The sequence below is a fragment of the Bombina bombina genome, chromosome 4, assembly GCF_027579735.1.
Source record: "Bombina bombina isolate aBomBom1 chromosome 4, aBomBom1.pri, whole genome shotgun sequence".
NCBI lineage: Eukaryota > Metazoa > Chordata > Amphibia > Anura > Bombinatoridae > Bombina > Bombina bombina.
In genome coordinates this window covers 567287218-567308390 of record NC_069502.1, presented here as the reverse complement: position 1 = coordinate 567308390, position 21173 = coordinate 567287218, and the positions used below count along the sequence as shown (strand labels likewise).

The window sequence follows — 21173 nt, the reverse complement described above, 5'->3', positions numbered from 1 at the left end:
ACCTGCAATAAGTAGGAGTCCAGGACAATAGAACATTGGTCCGGATCTGTATTGAAGGGAGTTACACAGTGTATTCAAGTTAAGCAAGTACTGACTGTTGCCAGCAGGATTGAACTTTGCTCAAGTAGCACATTTTTATGATATACTTGGTGTAAGACTGGGCACTCAAACGTTATATAATCCATAGTAGGATATCAGAGTAATGCTATTTTTATAGAATATTTACGCTATTTTTATAGAATATTTATGTATATACAATAATTTTACTAGTGCCATTGTGTGTTTTTTATGAAGGAATTAGAGATTGTGTATCGGTGACCGGTCACTTTATAACTGTTATATACTATTTTTATTTTTATTTGTTTTTTAGCAATTAATAAATTGTTCATGTTAATCTTTAGACAATAATCTTTATTGGTCTATTTACTGGTTTTGTTGATAGATCCCTCTAGCTATAGTAGCGCTGATCCAGGTATATTTGCTCTTTATTATAGTGTCACTTTTTAAAACAACCATCAGGGAGAGTTGTTATTCTGGTACAGCTTGAGGTATCTTTAAGGTTTGCGTTGTTTTATATCCCCTTTTTTCTGAATCTGATTAGGATCAGACCTGTGTTTAGATCTGGGGCTCCTCCTGTTTAGATCTTCGGGTTTTTCAACAGGTTCCATTTGAGCCTCTGCATTCTGTTGACATTAAATTGTTATTTTGGAAGGTTCTCTTTTTATTGGCTATTGCCTCTGTGCGCAGAGTTTCTGAGATCTCTGCTTTGCAATGTGAGCCCCCTTATATGATTTTTCATGCAGATAAGGCAGTTTTACGTACTAAATTACATTTTCTTCCTAAGGTTGTGTCAGATCGCAACATTAATAAGGAGATTGTGGTTCCTTCCTTGTGTCCTAATCCATCTTCATCGAAGGAACGCTTACTTCACAATTTGGATGTGGTTCGCGCCTTGAAGTTCTATCTTCAGGCTACTAAGGAGTTTAGACAATCTTCCTCTTTGTTTGTTGTCTATTCGGGGAAGCATAAGGGGCAGAAGGCTACTTCAACTTCCCTATCTTTTTGGTTAAGGAGTATCATCCGCTTAGTTTCCGAGACAGCGGGACATCGTCCTCCTGAGAGGATAACGGCTCATTCCACTAGAGCAGTGGCTTCCTCTTGGGCCTTTAAGAACGAGGCCTCTATGGATCAGATTTTGAAGGCGTCTACCTGGTTCTCCTTACATACTTTTTCAAAAAGCAGCTTTCGGGAGAAAAGTTTTGCAGGCTGTGGTGCCCTCAGAATAGGGTCTGCCTCTTCCTTTTTGTTCCCTCCCTTTATTCATTCAGTGTCCTCTGGAGCTTGGGTATAGTTTTCCCAACAGTAAGGAATAAAGGCATGGACTCTCCCTATCTTAGGAAGGAAAACATAATTTATGCTTACCAGATAAATTCCTTTCCTTCCGGATAGGCAGAGTCTACGGCCCCCGCACGTTTTTTTCTTGTCTATGGGTGGTCGCCTATTATTTATTTTCTTCTGGCACCATTTATACCCTTATGTTTTTCCTACTTTTCCTTGTTCCCTCAGCAGAATGACTGGGGTAATGAGGAAGTGGGAGGGATATTTAAGCCTTTGGCTGGGGTGTCTTTGCCTCCTCCTGGTGGTCAGGTGTTGTTTTTCCCAACAGTAAGGATTGAAGCCGTGGACTCTCCCAATACGGAAGGAAAGGAATTTATCTCGTAAGCATAAATTATGTTTTTACACAGTGCAAAACCACTGAAAAAACAGAACATGCTTTCTAATGGATTGAAAAGTCAGTAAACTGTGCAATAAACATGCAAAGAACAGTACAAGCCATATCTTAATTATTGTTTTTGTCAAATATATTTTATTTTATTAAAAAAAAAGTGCTGGGGATGTGTCTGATTTATTATCTTAAATGGACATTCCAGTCAAAATTTAAATGAACATAGATTAATTCAATTTTGGAATAGAAAACATATTTGCAATATACATATATTGGCATAAATGCTTCTAGTAAAAGTTATCACTATTTTAGTGTGAGCATTTTTCTCTGCATGTGCATGTGAAGCATAGATAGATATTCTCAGTGTAGTAGCATTTTAAAAACTGCAGCTGCTCAGAGCATCAGTGGGGCTTGTATCATATTCGCAATTAAAAAATTTAAGTCAGTACTAGATGGTACAAGCACCTTAGGCTGTCATAGCAAGTACTGTGTTTAAAATGCTGGTGCACAATGCATATGTAAATACACTTTTGGAACAGCTATAGCTTTTATTAGAATTTTATTATATTCAAAACTGAATGCATCTATGTGGATTACAATTTTGGCTGCAATGTCCCTTTAAGTACTTGCCTTGGGAAGTTGATACTGAATGCTATGAAGAACATGTCTAAAAGGTTATGTATTCTTACTTTTGTGCTGTAGAACCATAACTATACATTCAGTAAGATTCATCAAAATCGTGGTTGTCTGTTAAACTTGTGAGTAGCTATTTAGTAGGATGCTTTGTGCCACTGAGTGATTCATCTGCTGTTGTCTCTCCCTCAGGATGGTAACACGGCTCTCCATGAAGCTGCTTGGCATGGATTCAGCCAGTCTGTCAAACTGCTTGTTAAAGCAGGAGCTAATGTTCTTGCCAGAAACAAGGTGAGGCCTGTGTCAAACTGTCATCCATTCTCGGCAGGATTACATCTAGTTGTATAAAGTGTTATTTTGACATAGTCTTTTTAGCTTAAACATTCATTTGCTGTTTTGAAACTAAAGTAACTTTCTATAATTGATTTATTAGTACAAAACCCTCAAATCCACCTTCTCTGACTAATCTTAAATCTTATTCTTTGTGTTATATAACCATGCTATTTAAAGCCTTTGTATAAAATATTGTGCTAAAATATTTAACACTCAGTAAGCTCTTTTTACTAAGTTACAGTGTGCTATGAGTTGTGATTTATATACATTGTCTGCCTTTTTGTAATTACGGGAAATGGGAGTTACGGTACCACACAAAACCCTTTTATTGCTAAACCATTTTAATATCCAATTTTAGATGTTTGTCCTCTAAGTTTCCCATTCATTTGTTATTTCTCCCTATATAAATATATACATTTTTTTTAGAAGATCATTCCCTTAAATACTTTACAGATATACATTAAACTTCAAAAAGTCACCTCTCCACCTTCATTTTCAATTAATATTTTGGGAGATTATTTTATAAACTCTGCAATCATACACATTACGATTTGTACATTTAGCATTAGTGCAACTTCCCAAAACACATCCATTTAGAAGTCTATACCAATGTTTTCCAATACAAGTTGTGGAATTTGATGATGCAATACGAATGATGATAATAAAAAACTGGAAATTAGAGCATAACATATTATTGTTAACATGGTGCCCTTTGTGCAGATGATAATATCAGATACATTTGAAAACAACACAAAACTGATTTCTGTCAGAACTTAAAGGAATAGAAAAGTCAAAATTAATCTTTTAGGTAGAGCATGCAACCTTTATAACTGGGAGCTTGCTGGGGATTGCTGGCTACACACATTTTGACTTGTCATTGTCTCACTAGATTGTTTCAGGTAATTCCCACTAATGAACTACTGCACTGAAGCTGACTAACCATGGCCTAGATTTAGAGTTTGGTGTTAGCCGTCAAAAGCAGCGTTAAAGGGTCCTAACGCTGCTTTTTACCGCCCGCTGATATTTAGAGTCAGCCAGGAAAGGGTCTACCGCAAATCCCCTTACGTCAATTGCGTATCCTATCTTTTCAGTGGGATTTGCGTAACGCTGATATTTGGAGTCTTGGAACAAGTGAGCAGTAGAGCCTCTACCGACAAGACTCCTACCGCCAAAAAAAGAATTAAGGTAGGAAAAATCTGATTGGCTGATCCAATCAGATTGAAATTCAATCCGATTGGCTGATCCAATCAGCCAATCGTATTGAGCTCGCATTCTATTGGCTGATCCAATCAGCCAATAGAATACAAGCTCAATACGATTGGCTGATTGCATCAGCCAATCGGATTGAACTTCAATCTGATTGGCTGATTGAATCAGCCAATCAGATTTTTCCTACCTTAATTCCGATTGGCTGATAGAATCCTAGCAGCCAATCGGAATTGAAGGGACGCCATCTTGGATGACGTCCCTTAAAGAAACCTTCATTCGTTGTTCAGTCGTCGGTTGAATAGGATGGCTCCGCGTCGGCTCCTTTGAAGATGGCTCCGCTCCGGATGGATGAAGATTGAAGACGCCGCCTGGATGAAGACTTCTACCGGATGAAGGACCCTCTCTGCGCACCTTGGATGAAGATTTCGGCCCGGTTGGGTGAAGACGACTCAAGGTAGGGAGATCTTCAAGGGGTTAGCGTTAGGTTTTTTTAAGGGGGGTTTGGGGGTGGGTTAGAGTAGGGGTATGTGGGTAGTGGGTTTTAATGCTGGGGGGGTTGTATTTTTTTTACAGGTAAAAGAGCTGATTACTTTGGGGCAATGCCCCGCAAAAAGCCCTTTTAAGGGCTGGTAAAAGAGCTGATTACTTTTGTAATTTAGAATAGGGTAGGGCATTTTTTTTATTTTGGGGGGATTTTTTATTTTATTAGGGGGCTTAGATTAGGTGTAATTAGTTTAAACTTCTTGTATTTTTTTTGTAATTTACTGTTTGTTTTTTTGTATTATAGATTAGTTTATTTAATTGTATTTTAGTTTAGCTAATTGTAGTTAATTTATTTAATTAATTTAATGATAGTGTAGTGTTAGGTGTATTTGTAACTTAGGTTAGGATTTATTTTACAGGTAATTTTGTACTTATTTTAACTAGGTAGCTATTAAATAGTTATTAAATATTTAATAGCTATTGTACCTAGTTAAAATAAATACAAAGTTGCCTGTAAAATAAATATAAATCCTAAAATAGCTACAATGTAATTATTAGTTATATTGTAGCTATATTAGGGTTTATTTGATAGGTAAGTATTTAGTTTTAAATAGGAATATTTTTTTAAATTATAGGAATATTATTTAGTTTAATTAAAATTATATTTAACTTAGGGGGGTGTTAGGGTTAGAGTTAGGTTTAGGGGTTAATAACTTTATTATAGTAGCGGCGACGTTGCGGGCAGGAGATTAGGGGTTAATAAGTGTAGTTAGGTAGCGGTGACGTTGGGGGGGGTAGATTAGGGGGTAATAAATATAATGTAGGTGTCGGCGATGTTAGGGGCAGCAGATTAGGGGTTCATAGCTATAATGTAGGTGGCGGCGGTGTCCGGTCGGCAGATTAGGGGTTAATAATATAATGCAGGTGTCAGCGATAGCGGGGGCGGCAGATTAGGGGTTAATAATTGTAAGGTTAAGGGTGTTTAGACTCGGGGTTCATGTTAGGGTGTTAGGTGCAGACTTAGAGAGTGTTTCCCCATAGGAAACAATGGGGCTGCGCTAGGAGCTGAACGCTGCTTTTTTGCAGGTGTTAGGTTTTTTTCAAGCCAGCTCAGCCCCATTGTATCCTATGGGGATATCTTGCACAAGCACGTTTTTCCATCTTACCGCTACCGTAGGCAGCGCTGGTATTGAGAGTTGAAGGGAAGGTAAATTCTGCTCAACGCTCCCTTTTCTGAGCCTAACGCAGCCACTCAGACAACTCTAAATACCAGCGTTGTCTTAAGGGTGCGATGGAGAAAAAAGCAGCGTTAGCTATACGGGTCTTTACCGACAAAACTCTAAATCTAGGCGCATGTGTTTAATCCATTTCCAAGTGTTAAAAAAACTGTTATATACAAACAATAAACACAATAGGGCATTTTCTTTTTGCAATTTTATATCCCTTTAATTAATTTTTATAATGTATGCATTGCCCTTAAAGGGATAGTAAACCTAAATAGTTTCTTTCATGATTCAGATAGAGCATGCAATTTTAAGCAACTTTCTAATTTACTCCTATTATCATCTTCATTCTCTTGCATTTTTTTATTTTGGGGGGATTTTTTATTTTATTAGGGGGCTTAGATTAGGTGTAATTAGTTTAAACTTCTTGTAATTTTTTTGTAATTTACGGTTTGTTTTTTTGTATTATAGATTAGTTTATTTAATTGTATTTTAGTTTAGCTAATTGTAGTTAATTTATTTAATTAATTTAATGATAGTGTAGTGTTAGGTGTATTTGTAACTTAGGTTAGGATTTATTTTACAGGTAATTTTGTACTTATTTTAACTAGGTAGCTATTAAATAGTTATTAAATATTTAATAGCTATTGTACCTAGTTAAAATAAATACAAAGTTGCCTGTAAAATAAATATAAATCCTAAAATAGCAACAATGTAATTATTAGTTATATTGTAGCTATATTAGGGTTTATTTGATAGGTAAGTATTTAGTTTTAAATAGGAATATTTTTTTAAATTATAGGAATATTATTTAGTTTAATTAAAATTATATTTAACTTAGGGGGGTGTTAGGGTTAGAGTTAGGTTTAGGGGTTAATAACTTTATTATAGTAGCGGCGACGTTGCGGGCGGGAGATTAGGGGTTAATAAGTGTAGTTAGGTAGCGGTGACGGGGGGGTAGATTAGGGGGTAATAAATATAATGTAGGTGTCGGCGATGTTAGGGGCAGCAGATTAGGGGTTCATAGCTATAATGTAGGTGGCGGCGGTGTCCGGTCGGCAGATTAGGGGTTAATAATATAATGCAGGTGTCAGCGATAGCGGGGGCGGCAGATTAGGGGTTAATAAGTGTAAGGTTAGGGGTGTTTAGACTCGGGGTTCATGTTAGGGTGTTAGGTGCAGACTTAGAGAGTGTTTCCCCATAGGAAACAATGGGGCTGCGCTAGGAGCTGAACGCTGCTTTTTTGCAGGTGTTAGGTTTTTTTCAAGCCAGCTCAGCCCCATTGTATCCTATGGGGATATCTTGCACAAGCACGTTTTTCCATCTTACCGCTACCGTAGGCAGCGCTGGTATTGAGAGTTGAAGGGAAGGTAAATTCTGCTCAACGCTCCCTTTTCTGAGCCTAACGCAGCCACTCAGACAACTCTAAATACCAGCGTTGTCTTAAGGGTGCGATGGAGAAAAAAGCAGCGTTAGCTATACGGGTCTTTACCGACAAAACTCTAAATCTAGGCGCATGTGTTTAATCCATTTCCAAGTGTTAAAAAAACTGTTATATACAAACAATTAACAAAATAGGGCATTTTCTTTTTGCAATTTTATATCCCTTTAATTAATTTTTATAATGTATGCATTGCCCTTAAAGGGATAGTAAACCTAAATAGTTTCTTTCATGATTCAGATAGAGCATGCAATTTTAAGCAACTTTCTAATTTACTCCTATTATCATCTTCATTCTCTTGCTATCTTTATTTGAAAAGCTGGAATGTAAAACTTAGGCACTGGTCCATTTTAGGTTCAGCACCATAGATAGTGCTTGTTTATTGGTGGCTACATTTAGCCACCAATCAGTAAGCGCTAGCCAGGTGTTGAACCAAATGCAAGGGCAGAAGAGGAGCCTTTTTGGCCCTAGGCTCATCTGGGACATCCCTAATGAGCAACCAATCTATGTGCCCTTCCAGGAGTACAGTTGAATTAGAATCCTCCTACTCTGCTGGGGACGGTTATCCAGAAACTCAGGACCCTTCTGCTGATGAAGTAGCAGAAATGTTGTCTTTAATTTTAGGTTGAAGCACATACATGGTCTCTTACGAGGAGATTAATAGGTATAGAGGCTGAGGACCCTCCATCTTCAGACAAAAAAATCTGTTAAAATATTGATGTTCTTTTAAGGCTGCCCCCCCCCCCCCGCAAAAAAATTAAAACAACCCATCTACCTTTCCTGATCCTTATTCAGTTTCTGACCTAAATAATAGGGAATGGAACATACTAGGCATTCCCTTTGTACCCTCTGCCAAATTTAAAAACATGTTCCCTTTACCCTTTGAAAAATTGGAGGCATGGGAGACTATTCCAAAATAGATAGTGCTTCCTTCACTTTCGCTAGGCAGACTACTATTCCTTTAGAGGACAGTACCTCTTTTAAGGATCCTGTAGACAGAAAGCTTGAGAGTATGCACAGATGATCCTTTGAGCTGGCAAGTTATATGTTCTGTCCAACATACGTGTCTGCAGCTTCTGCAATCTGGTGTGACAACATTTATGACCTCATTTCCCAAGAGTCTTCCATTGAAGTAATTCAGGATAACTTAAGGTTTGTCAAGACTGCAAACAGTTTAATTTGTAATGCTGGATTGAATTACTCGCATTAATGCAAAATGTGCTGCTATTACCGTTCTGGCTAGAAGAGCCTTATGACTCAAATCATGGTCTGCTGGTATATTATATAAGAGCAGACTTCTTTCCCATTCTTACCAGGGAAACATTTTGTTTGGACCTGGACTGTAAGCTATAATTGGTACAGTCATTGGAGGTAAAAGAGCTTTCCTGCCCCAACACAAAAAATCTAAGGGAAGTGTTCCTGTGCTGTATGTTTTCACTCTTTTTGTCAGACACCTCCAAGTCCATGCGGAATCCTGACTCTTCTTGGTCCATGTCCAAATAGACCAAAAAGCCTGCCCTTTTCTTCAAATCTGCATGAAGCTGTGTCCCACAATCCAGGCTCAGTTCTTATGGGGGCAGAGTGAACCATTTAGAGGAGGCTTGGGAAAATTCTGTTCAGGATCCTTGGTTAATAAACTTAACTTTTACTTTGGCAGCTATGGGTGTTGCAACAATGAAAAAGATTACAATAACCTGTCATAGAAGATCTCTTTAAACTTCAAGACAAGATTATCCCTAACATGGTGACAAACTCACCAGTCTCTGGTTTAGGGGGCCTCCTTTCTCCATCTACTTTGGGTGGTCATCACTACATACACCAACCTTTCATGTTGGGGTGCAGCCTGTGGCTCCCAGAGAGCACAGGGAGTTTTGTCTCCTCGGGAAGCCAGGTTATCAGTGAACATCTTTGAAATCTTCCAGGCTCTTCAGAGATAGTCCTTGTTAAGACAGAAGGCTTTTCTGAGGTTTCAGTCAGATAATGTCACAGCAGTGGCTTACATCAATTAAAAAAGTGGTGCTCAAAGAGTCTGAGCAATGAAAGAGGTAGCCTGCATTCTAACTTGAGCAGAACGCCATCATTGCATGATTTTAGCTGTTCACATTCAGAGTGTGGACAAATGGGAAGCGCACTTCCTCAGTTGTCAGCACCTTCACACTGTGAATGATCCTTGAATCCGGGGAAGGCCAAACATTGATCTCATGGTCTATTGCTTGAATTACTATCTACTCCTGTATTGTGCCGGACCTTGTGATCCACAAGGGACACTAATAGATGCACTAATGGTTCCCTGGTTTAATCTGATTTACATCTTTCCTCCTTTTAGTTTACTATCCAGGATAATGTGATTCCAGTTGCTTTGGGATGGCTTCACAAGACTTGTTATGCAAATCTGATACAAATGTCCTCCAGACAGTCATCCTTGGTGTCTTCCTCTCTGAAAGGACCTTCTTTCTCAAAGTCCCTTCTTCCATCAAGGTCTCAAATCTCGCAATGTGAAAGCATGGCTTCTCAGATTAAGTGGTAGACACATTGATTCAGGCCAGAAAGCCTGTTACAAGGTGCTTTTTTCACAAGGTCTGCAAAATTTCCTGGTGTGAGCCTGTGAAATATTGTTGGAACTTTTTTTAGGATTCCTCTTATTCTACATGTTTAGCAGGATGGTCTGCATTAGGGTTTATCAGTCAGTTACTTAAAATTTCTTCTTAATTAGTCTTGTGTCACAAGAAACTTTCAAGACTTCCTGACATTCAAACCTTAGCTCAAGTTTTGGTCAGGATAACACTAGTTATGCAGCCTGCTTCTCCACCGTGAAACCTCATCTAGGCTCTTGCTTCTTTTTCTCTTGGCTATTACCACATCCTGAAGAGTGTCTAAACTTTCTGCCCTCTCCTATGATTCTCCTTACCTGATTTTACATTAGGATAAAGAGGTTTTGAGAACCAACTACTCTTTCCTTCCTAAGGTTGTACCGTTGGATAACATAAATTAGGATATTGTGGCTACATCTCTCTGTCCAGCTCCTAAAATTGCTAAGAAGAGATTGCTTCATAACTTGTATGCAGTCAGGGCATTGAAATTTAATCTTGAAGTCACAAAATAATTTAGAAACTCTTCTTCCTTGTTTATCCTTTTTTCTGTTCCCAGCAACAGAAAGGAAGCTACAGCAATTACCTTGTCAACCTGGCTTAAAGCTTTGATTTGCAAAGCATACTTTGGGGAAGTCTCCCTCAGAATAAATTACTGCTTATTCTACTAGAGTAGTTGCCAACTCTTTGGTATTCACTCAGAAAGCTTCCCTTGAACAGATTTGTAAGGCTGCTACTTGTTCATCTTTCAATGCTTTTGAGGTTACTTTTGTTAGGCAAGTTATGTGGTGCCTTTTTAGTGCCCTTACCGGCCTTAACTGTTTTTTCCCACCCTATTTCATAGTGGTCTTGTGGACTTCCCATCTTGTGTATTGGATCCCAAATTTGATGGCTCATGGACTCTCACAATTTTATGAAAGAAAACAAAAATGTTGCTTATCTGATAAATGTACAGTATTTCTTTCATGATGGTAAAAGACTACAAGACCCACCCTTGTTTTTTCTAAAGCATTGTAGTACCAGTTTGCACTACATTTACCCTGCTTCCTTTCTTTATTTTCTATTGGTAGTGAGAGTCCACAAAAAAATGTTACTTTTGGGAAATATATCACATGGCCACCAGGAAGAAGCAAAGACACCCCATACCAAAACTCTAAAATATCCCTCCTTCTTCTCCTTCCCTCCCAGTAGTTATTTGCCTCATCTAGGAGAAGGCATAGATAGAGGTGTTTCTGCAAGATTTATTATTATGTTGACTTTCAATGGATAACGTTCCTAGAAGAGAGAGTTAAGGAAGGTACAGCTGGGCATATAAGGCTCTTCTATGGAGTCTTGTTAATCATCTCACCATGGGTGTTGCTGGAAAGTTCTCAAGCCTCCTCTTGTTGGCCAGACATTCCCTTCCTTTTGAAGTCTAATCTGTTGGTACAGTATGGGCTGAGAGATACCACACAAGGTACATCTATCTAGTATATGCTGGGCAGATAGAGGCATGGGATCAGCATACTTTGGTTTGCATATCACAGGTAGTGACATTTGTGCACAGTTAAAGGTTTGTGCACATTTGTATCAAGTGTACTATTTGGCCCTTCTGAGCATCAGTCATTCTCTGGGGCAAGTGCTATGTTTATGTATATGACCAATGTGCTGTATTTGTGGCAGTTTGGGTGACTTTAGCTTCTTTTTAAATTTTATTAGTGTATGGCCTTTTAAGTAATTCCGGCCCCGGTATCTACAGCTCCTGTCATGTGACCGTTACTCCGGTGAAGGAACAAGCAGCAGTGAGACGGATTGAGAGGGTCAATAGTGTTTTTTTCCGTCGCAAACCATTTTGGCGTGCTTCCTGCCCTCCATTCGGCATTTCTCAGTGCTGTTTTCTGATGCTTTATATAGTTATATACTGTGCTTGGCATTAGCTTTCTTAGGCCTAGATTTGGAGTTCGGCGGTAGCCGTCAAAACCAGCGTTAGAGGCTCCTAACGCTGGTTTTGGCCGCCCGCTGGTATTTGGAGTCAGTGATTAAAGGGTCTAACGCTCACTTTTCAGCCGCGACTTTTCCATACCGCAGATCCCCCTACGCCATTTGCGTAGCCTATCTTTTCAATGAGATCTTTCTAACGCTGGTATTTAGAGTCGTTTCTGAAGTGAGCGTTAGAGCTCTAACGACAAAACTCCAGCCGCCTGAAAATAGCAGGAGTTAAGAGCTTTCTGGCTAACGCCGGTTCATAAAGCTCTTAACTACTGTACCCTAAAGTACACTAACACCCATAAACTACCTATGTACCCCTAAACCGAGGCCCCCCCACATCGCCGACACTCGATTAAAATTTTTAACCCCTAATCTGCCGACCGCCACCTACGTTATATTTATGTACCCCTAATCTGCTGCCCCTAACCCCGCCGACCCCTGTATTATATTTATTAACCCCTAACCTGCCCCCCACAACATCGCCGCCAGCTACTTAAAATAATTAACCCCTAATCTTCCGACCGCAAAGCGCCGCCACCTACGTTATCCCTATGTACCCCTAATCTGCTACCCCTAACACCGCCGACCCCTATATTATATTTATTAACCCCTAATCTGCCCCCCACAACGTCGCCTCCACCTGCCTACACTTATTAACCCCTAATCTGCCGACCGGACCTGAGCGCTACTATAATAAAGTTATTAACCCCTAATCCGCCTCACTAACCCTATCATAAATAGTATTAACCCCTAATCTGCCCTCCCTAACCATGCCGACACCTACCTTCAATTATTAACCCCTAATCTTCCGATCGGAGCTCACCGCTATTCTAATAAATGGATTAACCCCTAAAGCTAAGTCTAACCCTAACACTAACACCCCCCTAAGTTAAATATAATTTTTATCTAACGAAATAAATTAACTCTTATTAAATAAATGATTCCTATTTAAAGCTAAATACTTACCTGTAAAATAAACCCTAATATAGCTACAATATAAATTATAATTATATTATAGCTATTTTAGGATTTATATTTATTTTACAGGCAACTTTGTAATTATTTTAACCAGGTACAATAGCTATTAAATAGTTAAGAACTATTTAATAGTTACCTAGTTAAAATAATAACAAATTTACCTGTAAAATAAATCCTAACCTAAGATATAATTAAACCTAACACTACCCTATCAATAAAATAATTAAATAAACTACCTACAATTACCTACAATTAACCTAACACTACACTATCAATAAATTAATTAAACACAATTCCTACAAATAAATACAATTAAATAAACTAGTTAAAGTACAAAAAATAAAAAAGAACTAAGTTACAGAAAATAAAAAAATATTTACAAACATAAGAAAAATATTACAACAATTTTAAACTAATTACACCTACTCTAAGCCCCCTAATAAAATAACAAAGCCCCCCAAAATAAAAAATTCCCTACCCTATTCTAAATTAAAAAAGTTACAAGCTCTTTTACCTTACCAGCCCTGAACAGGGCCCTTTGCGGGGCATGCCCCAAGAAGTTCAGCTCTTTTGCCTGTAAAAAAAAACATACAATACCCCCCCCCCCAACATTACAACCCACCACCCACATACCCCTAATCTAACCCAAACCCCCCTTAAATAAACCTAACACTAATCCCCTGAAGATCTTCCTACCTTGTCTTCACCATCCAGGTATCACCGATCCGTCCTGGCTCCAAGATCTTCATCCAACCCAAGCGGGGGTTGGCGATCCATAATCCGGTGCTGAAGAGGTCCAGAAGAGGCTCCAAAGTCTTCCTCCTATCCGGCAAGAAGAGGACATCCGGACCGGCAAACATCTTCTCCAAGCGGCATCTTCGATCTTCTTCCATCCGGAGCGAAGCGGCAGGATCCTGAAGACCTCCAGCGCGGAACATCCATCCGGACCGACGACTGAACGACGAATGACTGTTCCTTTAAGGGACGTCATCCAAGATGGCGTCCCTTGAATTCCGATTGGCTGATAGGATTCTATCAGCCAATCGGAATTAAGGTAGGAATTTTCTGATTGGCTGATGGAATCAGCCAATCAGAATCTAGTTCAATCCGATTGGCCGATCCAATCAGCCAATCAGATTGAGCTCGCATTCTATTGGCTGATCGGAACAGCCAATAGAATGCGAGCTCAATCTGATTGGCTGATTGGATCAGCCAATCGGATTGAACTTGATTCTGATTGGCTGATTCCATCAGCCAATCAGAAAATTCCTACCTTAATTCCGATTGGCTGATAGAATCCTATCAGCCAATCGGAATTCGAGGGACGCCATCTTGGATGACGTCCCTTAAAGGAACAGTCATTCGTCGTTCAGTCGTCGGTCCGGATGGATGTTCCGCGCTGGAGGTCTTCAGGATCCTGCCGCTTCGCTCCGGATGGAAGAAGATCGAAGATGCCGCTTGGAGAAGATGTTTGCCGGTCCGGATGTCCTCTTCTTGCCGGATAGGAGGAAGACTTTGGAGCCTCTTCTGGACCTCTTCAGCACCGGATTATGGATCGCCAACCCCCGCTTAAGGGGGGTTTGGGTTAGATTAGGGGTATGTGGGTGGTGGGTTGTAATGTTGGGGGGGGGGGTATTGTATGTTTTTTTTTACAGGCAAAAGAGCTGAACTTCTTGGGGCATGCCCCGCAAAGGGCCCTGTTCAGGGCTGGTAAGGTAAAAGAGCTTGTAACTTTTTTAATTTAGAATAGGGTAGGGAATTTTTTATTTTGGGGGGCTTTGTTATTTTATTAGGGGGCTTAGAGTAGGTGTAATTAGTTTAAAATTGTTGTAATATTTTTCTTATGTTTGTAAATATTTTTTTATTTTCTGTAACTTAGTTCTTTTTTATTTTTTGTACTTTAGCTAGTTTATTTAATTGTATTTATTTGTAGGAATTGTGTTTAATTAATTTATTGATAGTGTAGTGTTAGGTTAATTGTAGGTATTTGTAGGTAGTTTATTTAATTATTTTATTGATAGGGTAGTGTTAGGTTTAATTATATCTTAGGTTAGGATTTATTTTACAGGTAAATTTGTTATTATTTTAACTAGGTAACTATTAAATAGATCTTAACTATTTAATAGCTATTGTACCTGGTTAAAATAATTACAAAGTTGCCTGTAAAATAAATATTAATCCTAAAATAGCTATAATATAATTATAATTTATATTGTAGCTATATTAGGGTTTATTTTACAGGTAAGTATTTAGCTTTAAATAGGAATCATTTATTTAATAAGAGTTAATTTATTTCGTTAGATAAAAATTATATTTAACTTATGGGGGTGTTAGTGTTAGGGTTAGACTTAGCTTTAGGGGTTAATCCATTTATTAGAATAGCGGTGAGCTCCGATCGGAAGATTAGGGGTTAATAATTGAAGGTAGGTGTCGGCGATGTTAGGGAGGGCAGATTAGGGGTTAATACTATTTATGATAGGGTTAGTGAGGCGGATTAGGGGTTAATAACTTTATTATAGTAGCGCTCAGGTCCAGTCGGCAGATTAGGGGTTAATAAGTGTAGGCAGGTGGAGGCGACGTTGTGGGGGGCAGATTAGGGGTTAATAAATATAATATAGGGGTCGGCGATGTTAGGGGCAGCAGATTAGGGGTACATAGGGATAACGTAGGTTGCGGCGGTTTACGGAGCGGCAGATTAGGGGTTAAACAAAATATGCAGGGGTCAGCGATAGCGGGGGCGGCAGATTAGGGGTTAATAAGTGTAAGGTTAGGGGTGTTTAGACTCGGGGTACATGTTAGGGTGTTAGGTGCAGACGTAGGAAGTGTTTCCCCATAGGAAACAATGGGGCTGCGTTAGGAGCTGAACGCTGCTTTTTTGCAGGTGTTAGGTTTTTTTTCAGCTCAAACAGCCCCATTGTTTCCTATGGGAGAATCGTGCACGAGCACGTTTTTGAGGCCGGCCGCGTCCGTAAGCAACTCTGGTATCGAGAGTTGCATTTGCGGTAAAAATGCTCTACGCTCCTTTTTTGGAGCCTAACGCAGCATTTGATTAAACTCTCGATACCAGAGTTAAATTTATGGTGCGGCCAGAAAAAAGCCCGCGGAGCGTTAACAGCCCTTTTACCGCCGAACCCCAAATCTAGGCCTTAGGGTGCTTTATTAGCGCAGGTTGCCTTGGATGCATAAGGGATAAAATCTTAGCTCGGGGCAAGTTTGATAGTTTCCTCTGAGTGAAGTAAGCAAATTTAAGAACAAAATACTTTTTTCTTCTTATTCTGGGTTTAGGAATTGAGATAGATGGAGTAATCTGAGACTGTTGACACCATTGCTTTTCCTAGTGAGGGTGCTTCCCATAAGCAAATGCCTGTTGTGAGAGGTGGCTATGATATGCCCGCCAGCGCAGCATTGCAGCTCTTTTCTTAACAATGTATTGCAGTCTCATTCTCAGTGCTCTAATGCACATTCTAGTATGGGGTGTCCCCCTGTGTTTATTGCTCAGAGTGGCATGTCAGAATTTTCCCCAGATTTTAAATCTCAATTTCAATCTGCAATATCTGGGGCGCTTGAGTCTATGCTGCCTGCAAGTAAGCGCAAACACAAACTTAAACATTGTTCTTCAGGTACCAAGGGTGGTAGTTCTGCTGGTCCTTCTGCAGCTACGCAGTTGTAGGATACTGATTTGGATAAATCCCCATCTAGTTCTGAAGAACCCAGTGGGAAATCTGATAAGGAAGCTGAAGATCTTACTTTAAGAACCAATATAGAGCATCTTGGGTATTTACTTAAGGAAGTTCTTAATATGCTAGGAGTTCAGGAAGTTAAACAGACTGAGAATAAGCCAGTTCATAAGTTGGACATTATTTTTAGACCTAAGGTGCGAGCTCTGGAATCTTTTCGATCCCCTCTCTAGTATCTGATATCATATCAAAGGAATGGGATAAACCTGGGGTTCCGTTTACTCCATCCCCAACTTTTAAAAAAAGTAGTCTAATTTAGAGTTGTGGGGTACAGTTCCTAAGGTAGATGGAGCTATATGTACATTAACAAAGAAAACCACTTTTCTGCTGGAGAACAGCTCTTCTTTCAAAGATCCCATCAACAGAAAACTGAAGGGTTATTTTATGAGATCCTTTGTACATAGGGGTCTATTTTTTTCAACCCGCAGTGGGTATTGCTGCTGTAGCAGGAGCTGCAGCTTTTTGGTGCGACTCCCTATCTGATATGGTCTCTGTGGTTGCCTTTGGAGTAGATTCAGGGTAATATCCAAGCCTTAAAGACAGTTAACTCATTTATTTGCGATGCAATCATCCAGATTGTTCGCATTAACACTAAGAATACAGCTTTAGCAGTTCTGGCTAAACTGGCATTGTGGCTTAAGTCTTGTTCAGCGGATATAGCGTCCAAGTCAATACTTTTGTCTCTGGCCTTTAAGGGTAAAACCTTATTTGCCCTGGGCTTAGATTCCATTTTATCCACTGTGACTGGTGGAAAGGGGGCTTTTCTGCCTCAGGACAAAAAATCTAGACCAAAAGGTAAATTTGGAGGACACATTTGTTCCTTTTGTCAAAAAATAAAACACAAAGAAATTCCTCTTTGCAAAAGAGTGAAGCATCAAAATCTACCTGGAGACCAAATCCAGTTTGGTCCAAGTCTAAGCAGCCCAAGAAATTATTTTCAGACTTATAAAGACCGCATTAAGGTGGGACCCACTATCAGGATTACTTTATGGTTGGGGGCAAACTAGGCTTGTTTCAAGAAGCTTGGGCTCGGTCTGTCCAAGACCCTTTGGTTCTACAGATCATTTCTCAGGGGTACCGGATAGGTTTTCGGTCTCGGCCTCCAAAAGGGAGGTTTATTTTGTCTCAGGTGCCCAGAAGGCCAGAATATGGGTAGCCTTTCTATGTTGTGCAAGAGACTTTGAAAAAATGGGAGTGATTGTTACAGTCCCATTAGGGGAACAAGGAAAGTGATTTTATTCAAACCTGTTTACTGTTCCCAGGAAGGATGGGAACTTCAGGCCCATTCTGGATCTAAAGATTCTGAACAGGTTTTTGAGGGTTCCATTCTTGAAGATGGAGACGGTAAGATCTATTCTGCCATTGCTTCTTCAGGGTCAGTTCATGTCCACAGTGGATCTAAAGGATGCATACCTTCACATCCCAATTCACCGGGAACATCATCAGTTCCTCAGATTTGCTTTTCTGGACAAACACTTTCAATTTATTGCTCTCCCATTTGGTTTAACAACAGCTCTAAGAGTCTTTACTAGGGTTCTGGGAGCCCTTCTGTCGGTAATAAGGGCTCAAGTGGTAGCGGTGGCTCCATACTTAGGCAATATATTGGTCCAGGCGCCATCTTTACAATTAGCAATTGCTCACACAGAGAGCTTCTTTGTCGTTTCTTCAAAGTCATGACTGGAAAGTCAACTGGTCCAAGAGTTTTCTTACTCCTCAGATGAGAGTAAGTTTTCTAGGAGTAATCATAGACTCTGGCTATAAAGCTCTTCCTCATAGATCAGCGCAAACTAAAACTTAAGTCAGCTTGTCAGAAGTTAGAGTTACTTCCTTTTCCTTCTGTAGTACAATACATGAAAGTAGTGGGGCTCATGGTGGCACCATCAGATGTTATTCCATTTGCTTGGTTCCACTTGCGAGCTGTGCATCTTGAAGCAGTGGAATGGAGATCACTTAGATCTGTCTCAGAGGATTCGTCTAGACCCTCTCTTGGTCTTGGAATCTCTCTCTTGGTGGATGTTTCCTGACCTAGTGTCTCAGGGAATGAGCTTTCTTAGTCCTTCATGGGAGATAATCATCCGGATGCCAGTCTGTCAGGATGGGTTGCTGTTTGGGGCCTTCAGAGAGCTTAGGATGTGTGGTCGCCTCTGGAAGCTTCTCTTCCCATCAATGTCATAGAACTCAGAGCAATATTTAATGCTTTACAGGCGTGCCCCCGTCTGGTTTTTGTCCCTTTTATCTAAATTCAGTCAGACAACATCACGACCATGGTGTACATAAATCATAATATATCAAATGGAAAAAAGGGGTAGACACATCCTTGTTGCATTTAAAAGTATAATATTTATTGTATACAGAGTATAGTCATATCATCCAATTGTTTGTCATACCCACAGGTAAGTTCATAAATCATCAGGGAGGAACTCGCAGTCCTCTAGCGATGAAGGAGGTGTCCCGCATTCTGTCTTGGGCAGAGGACCAACAATGCTTAATTTCGGTCATTCATATCCCAGGAGTAGAAGCTGTGAAGCAGATTTTTTTGAGCCTCCAGACCGTTCACTCTGGGGAATGGTCTTTCAATCAGGATGTTTTTAATCAGATTGTGGTCCATTTGGGTACTCTGGAGATAGATCTCATGGCGTCTTGCCGGAATCACAAGCTGCCAAGGTACAGTTCAAGATCTCGGGATTTGCACGCAGAGTTAATTGATGCCTTCATATCCCCTTGGACGTACTAGCTAGTGTATCTGTTTCCTTCTATAGTTCTTCTCCCGCGGGTAATCGCACTAATCAAACAGGAGAATGTCTCAGCAATTCTCATAGCTCCACTGTGTCCACGCAGAACTTGGTACATAGACTTGGTTCGGATGTCCAGTGTTCCCCCGGGGTGTCTTCCTCAGAGGCCGGACCTCCTAGCTCAAGGCCCATTCTTTTATCAAAATCTACAGTCTCTCATTTTAACTGCTTGGAGATTGAATGGGTGATTCTTTTTGAGAGCGGTTTCTTTAAGTCTGTTATCAAGACTCTCATTCAGGCTTGTAATCCGGTCACCAGATGCATCTATTAAGGTGTGGAAGGTGTATTTATCTTGGTGTACTGAAAGAGGTTACTTAGTTTGCACCTCTTTACCCATTTTGTTCCTCTTACTTTTTCCCTATCCTCGGCTATAAGACTACTGGGGGGGAAGGGGAAGTAGGAGGGATATTTAAGAGCTCTGGTTTGGGGTGTATTTTGTCTCCACCTGGTGTGGTGGCCAGTTGATGTATTTCCCAAAAGTAAAGATTCTTGTGGACTTTCACTACCAAGAAAGAAAATTATTTATCAGGTAAGAATAAATTTAGTTTTTTTTTCCCTTTCTCTCGGCCACAAGTATGACTGAGGGATAATGGGAAAGTGAGAGCGAATAAAGATCTGTTATGTTGGATGTTTTGCCTCCTAATGGACTGGACTTTAATCCCACATATGATGGGGTGTTTTTGCTAAAGGAAGTATATTGCAAAAATGTTTCTATTTAAAAATGATATGCATTGATGCTCATTGCAATTTAGACTTTTCGATCCCTTTAATTCATAACAAAAATATTGTGTTATTTATAATATCAGGCATTGCTAGTGCTCCTTACCATTTCCTGCCAAACCCGTCATACATAAAGAGGTAGAAGTGCTGAACTTTATTGTATCTGAAGTTGTAAATTCATGAAATCCACAAATTTCAGTAGTTCTCTTGTATGAAGACTCACTGCAATAGTAGTAATCAGCGTAGAAAATATTATTCAATTCTAAAGTAATCATGAACAGTGTCCCTGGAGGCTCACCTCAGCAAGTTGTGTTCTCACACAGAACTTTCTCAGCAAATTCTAAGCAATCTTTGTTCATTCTTCTATGATCATGCGAGTGACCATATAATCACCCCATTGGTTATATTACTCTAATGTAATTGTAAAGCAGTTTAAAAGGATTTTTCTCAAAAACACAAAAAAGAAAGAAAAACATGTTAATACTGCACATAACTTTGTTCACCACACAATGTTAAAGGGACACTGAACCCAATTTTTTTCTTTCGTGATTCACACAGAGCAGGGGTGGGCAAAATTTTGTAAGGCAAGGGCTACCTCAAATTTTATTCCAAGTTACATGGTCACCTAACTTAAAAAACAACAAAACACTATGATTCACCAACATTGATCAGCTCATATGTCATTCATTTTGCGATTCATTCACCGCACTTGTAGATGCCTTCTTGTCTCTGGCAAAGATGGTTGTGTAGTAGAAGTTTGGTGCTGAGGCTCACGTGAGCTATTGAAACTCGTATGTAAGTTATATATATGTAATGTTACACCCCTGAGGCACGATATGAGTCCTTCGTGCTGATAGGCCACTTGTTTAGCAGTCTGAATAAGTAAGAGATAGATTTCTCACACATCTACGATGGCAAAATCTTTCTCTTACTATGCAGACATTGGAAATCCAGGCGGTCACCTCAAAATTCACTTGCGGTCCACTGGTAGAGCGCGATCTACCTGTTGCCCACCCCTGAGATAGAGCATGCAATTTTAAGCAACTTTCTAATTTACTCCTATTATCAATTTTTCTTTGTTCTCTTGCTTATTTTGAAAAAGAAGTCATCTAAACTTTTTTTTTTATTCAGAACTTTTATTGGTGGATGAATTTATCCACCAATCAGCAAGAACAACCCAGGTTGTTCACCAAAAATGGGCCGGCATCTAAACTTACATTCTTGCATTTCAAATAAAGATACAAAGAGAATGAACAAAATTTGATAATAGGAGAAAATTAGAAAGTTGCTTAAAATGTCATGCTCTATCTGAATCACGAAAGAAAAAAATTGGGTTCAGTGT

The 21173-nt window shown here is 39.6% G+C and overlaps 1 protein-coding gene across 4 annotated transcripts in view; it reads left to right on the top strand.

The window, feature by feature from the left end:
• The window catches only part of ANKRD6 (ankyrin repeat domain 6), a 719155-nt gene that overhangs the window by 417458 nt on the left and 280524 nt on the right, over window positions 1–21173 (top strand). For all 4 annotated transcript variants that reach the window (XM_053710544.1, XM_053710542.1, XM_053710540.1 and 1 more), the window contains one exon: window positions 2552–2650. In XM_053710544.1, the coding sequence (XP_053566519.1) occupies window positions 2552–2650 (99 nt within the window). The remainder of the gene's footprint in view (window positions 1–2551; window positions 2651–21173) is intronic.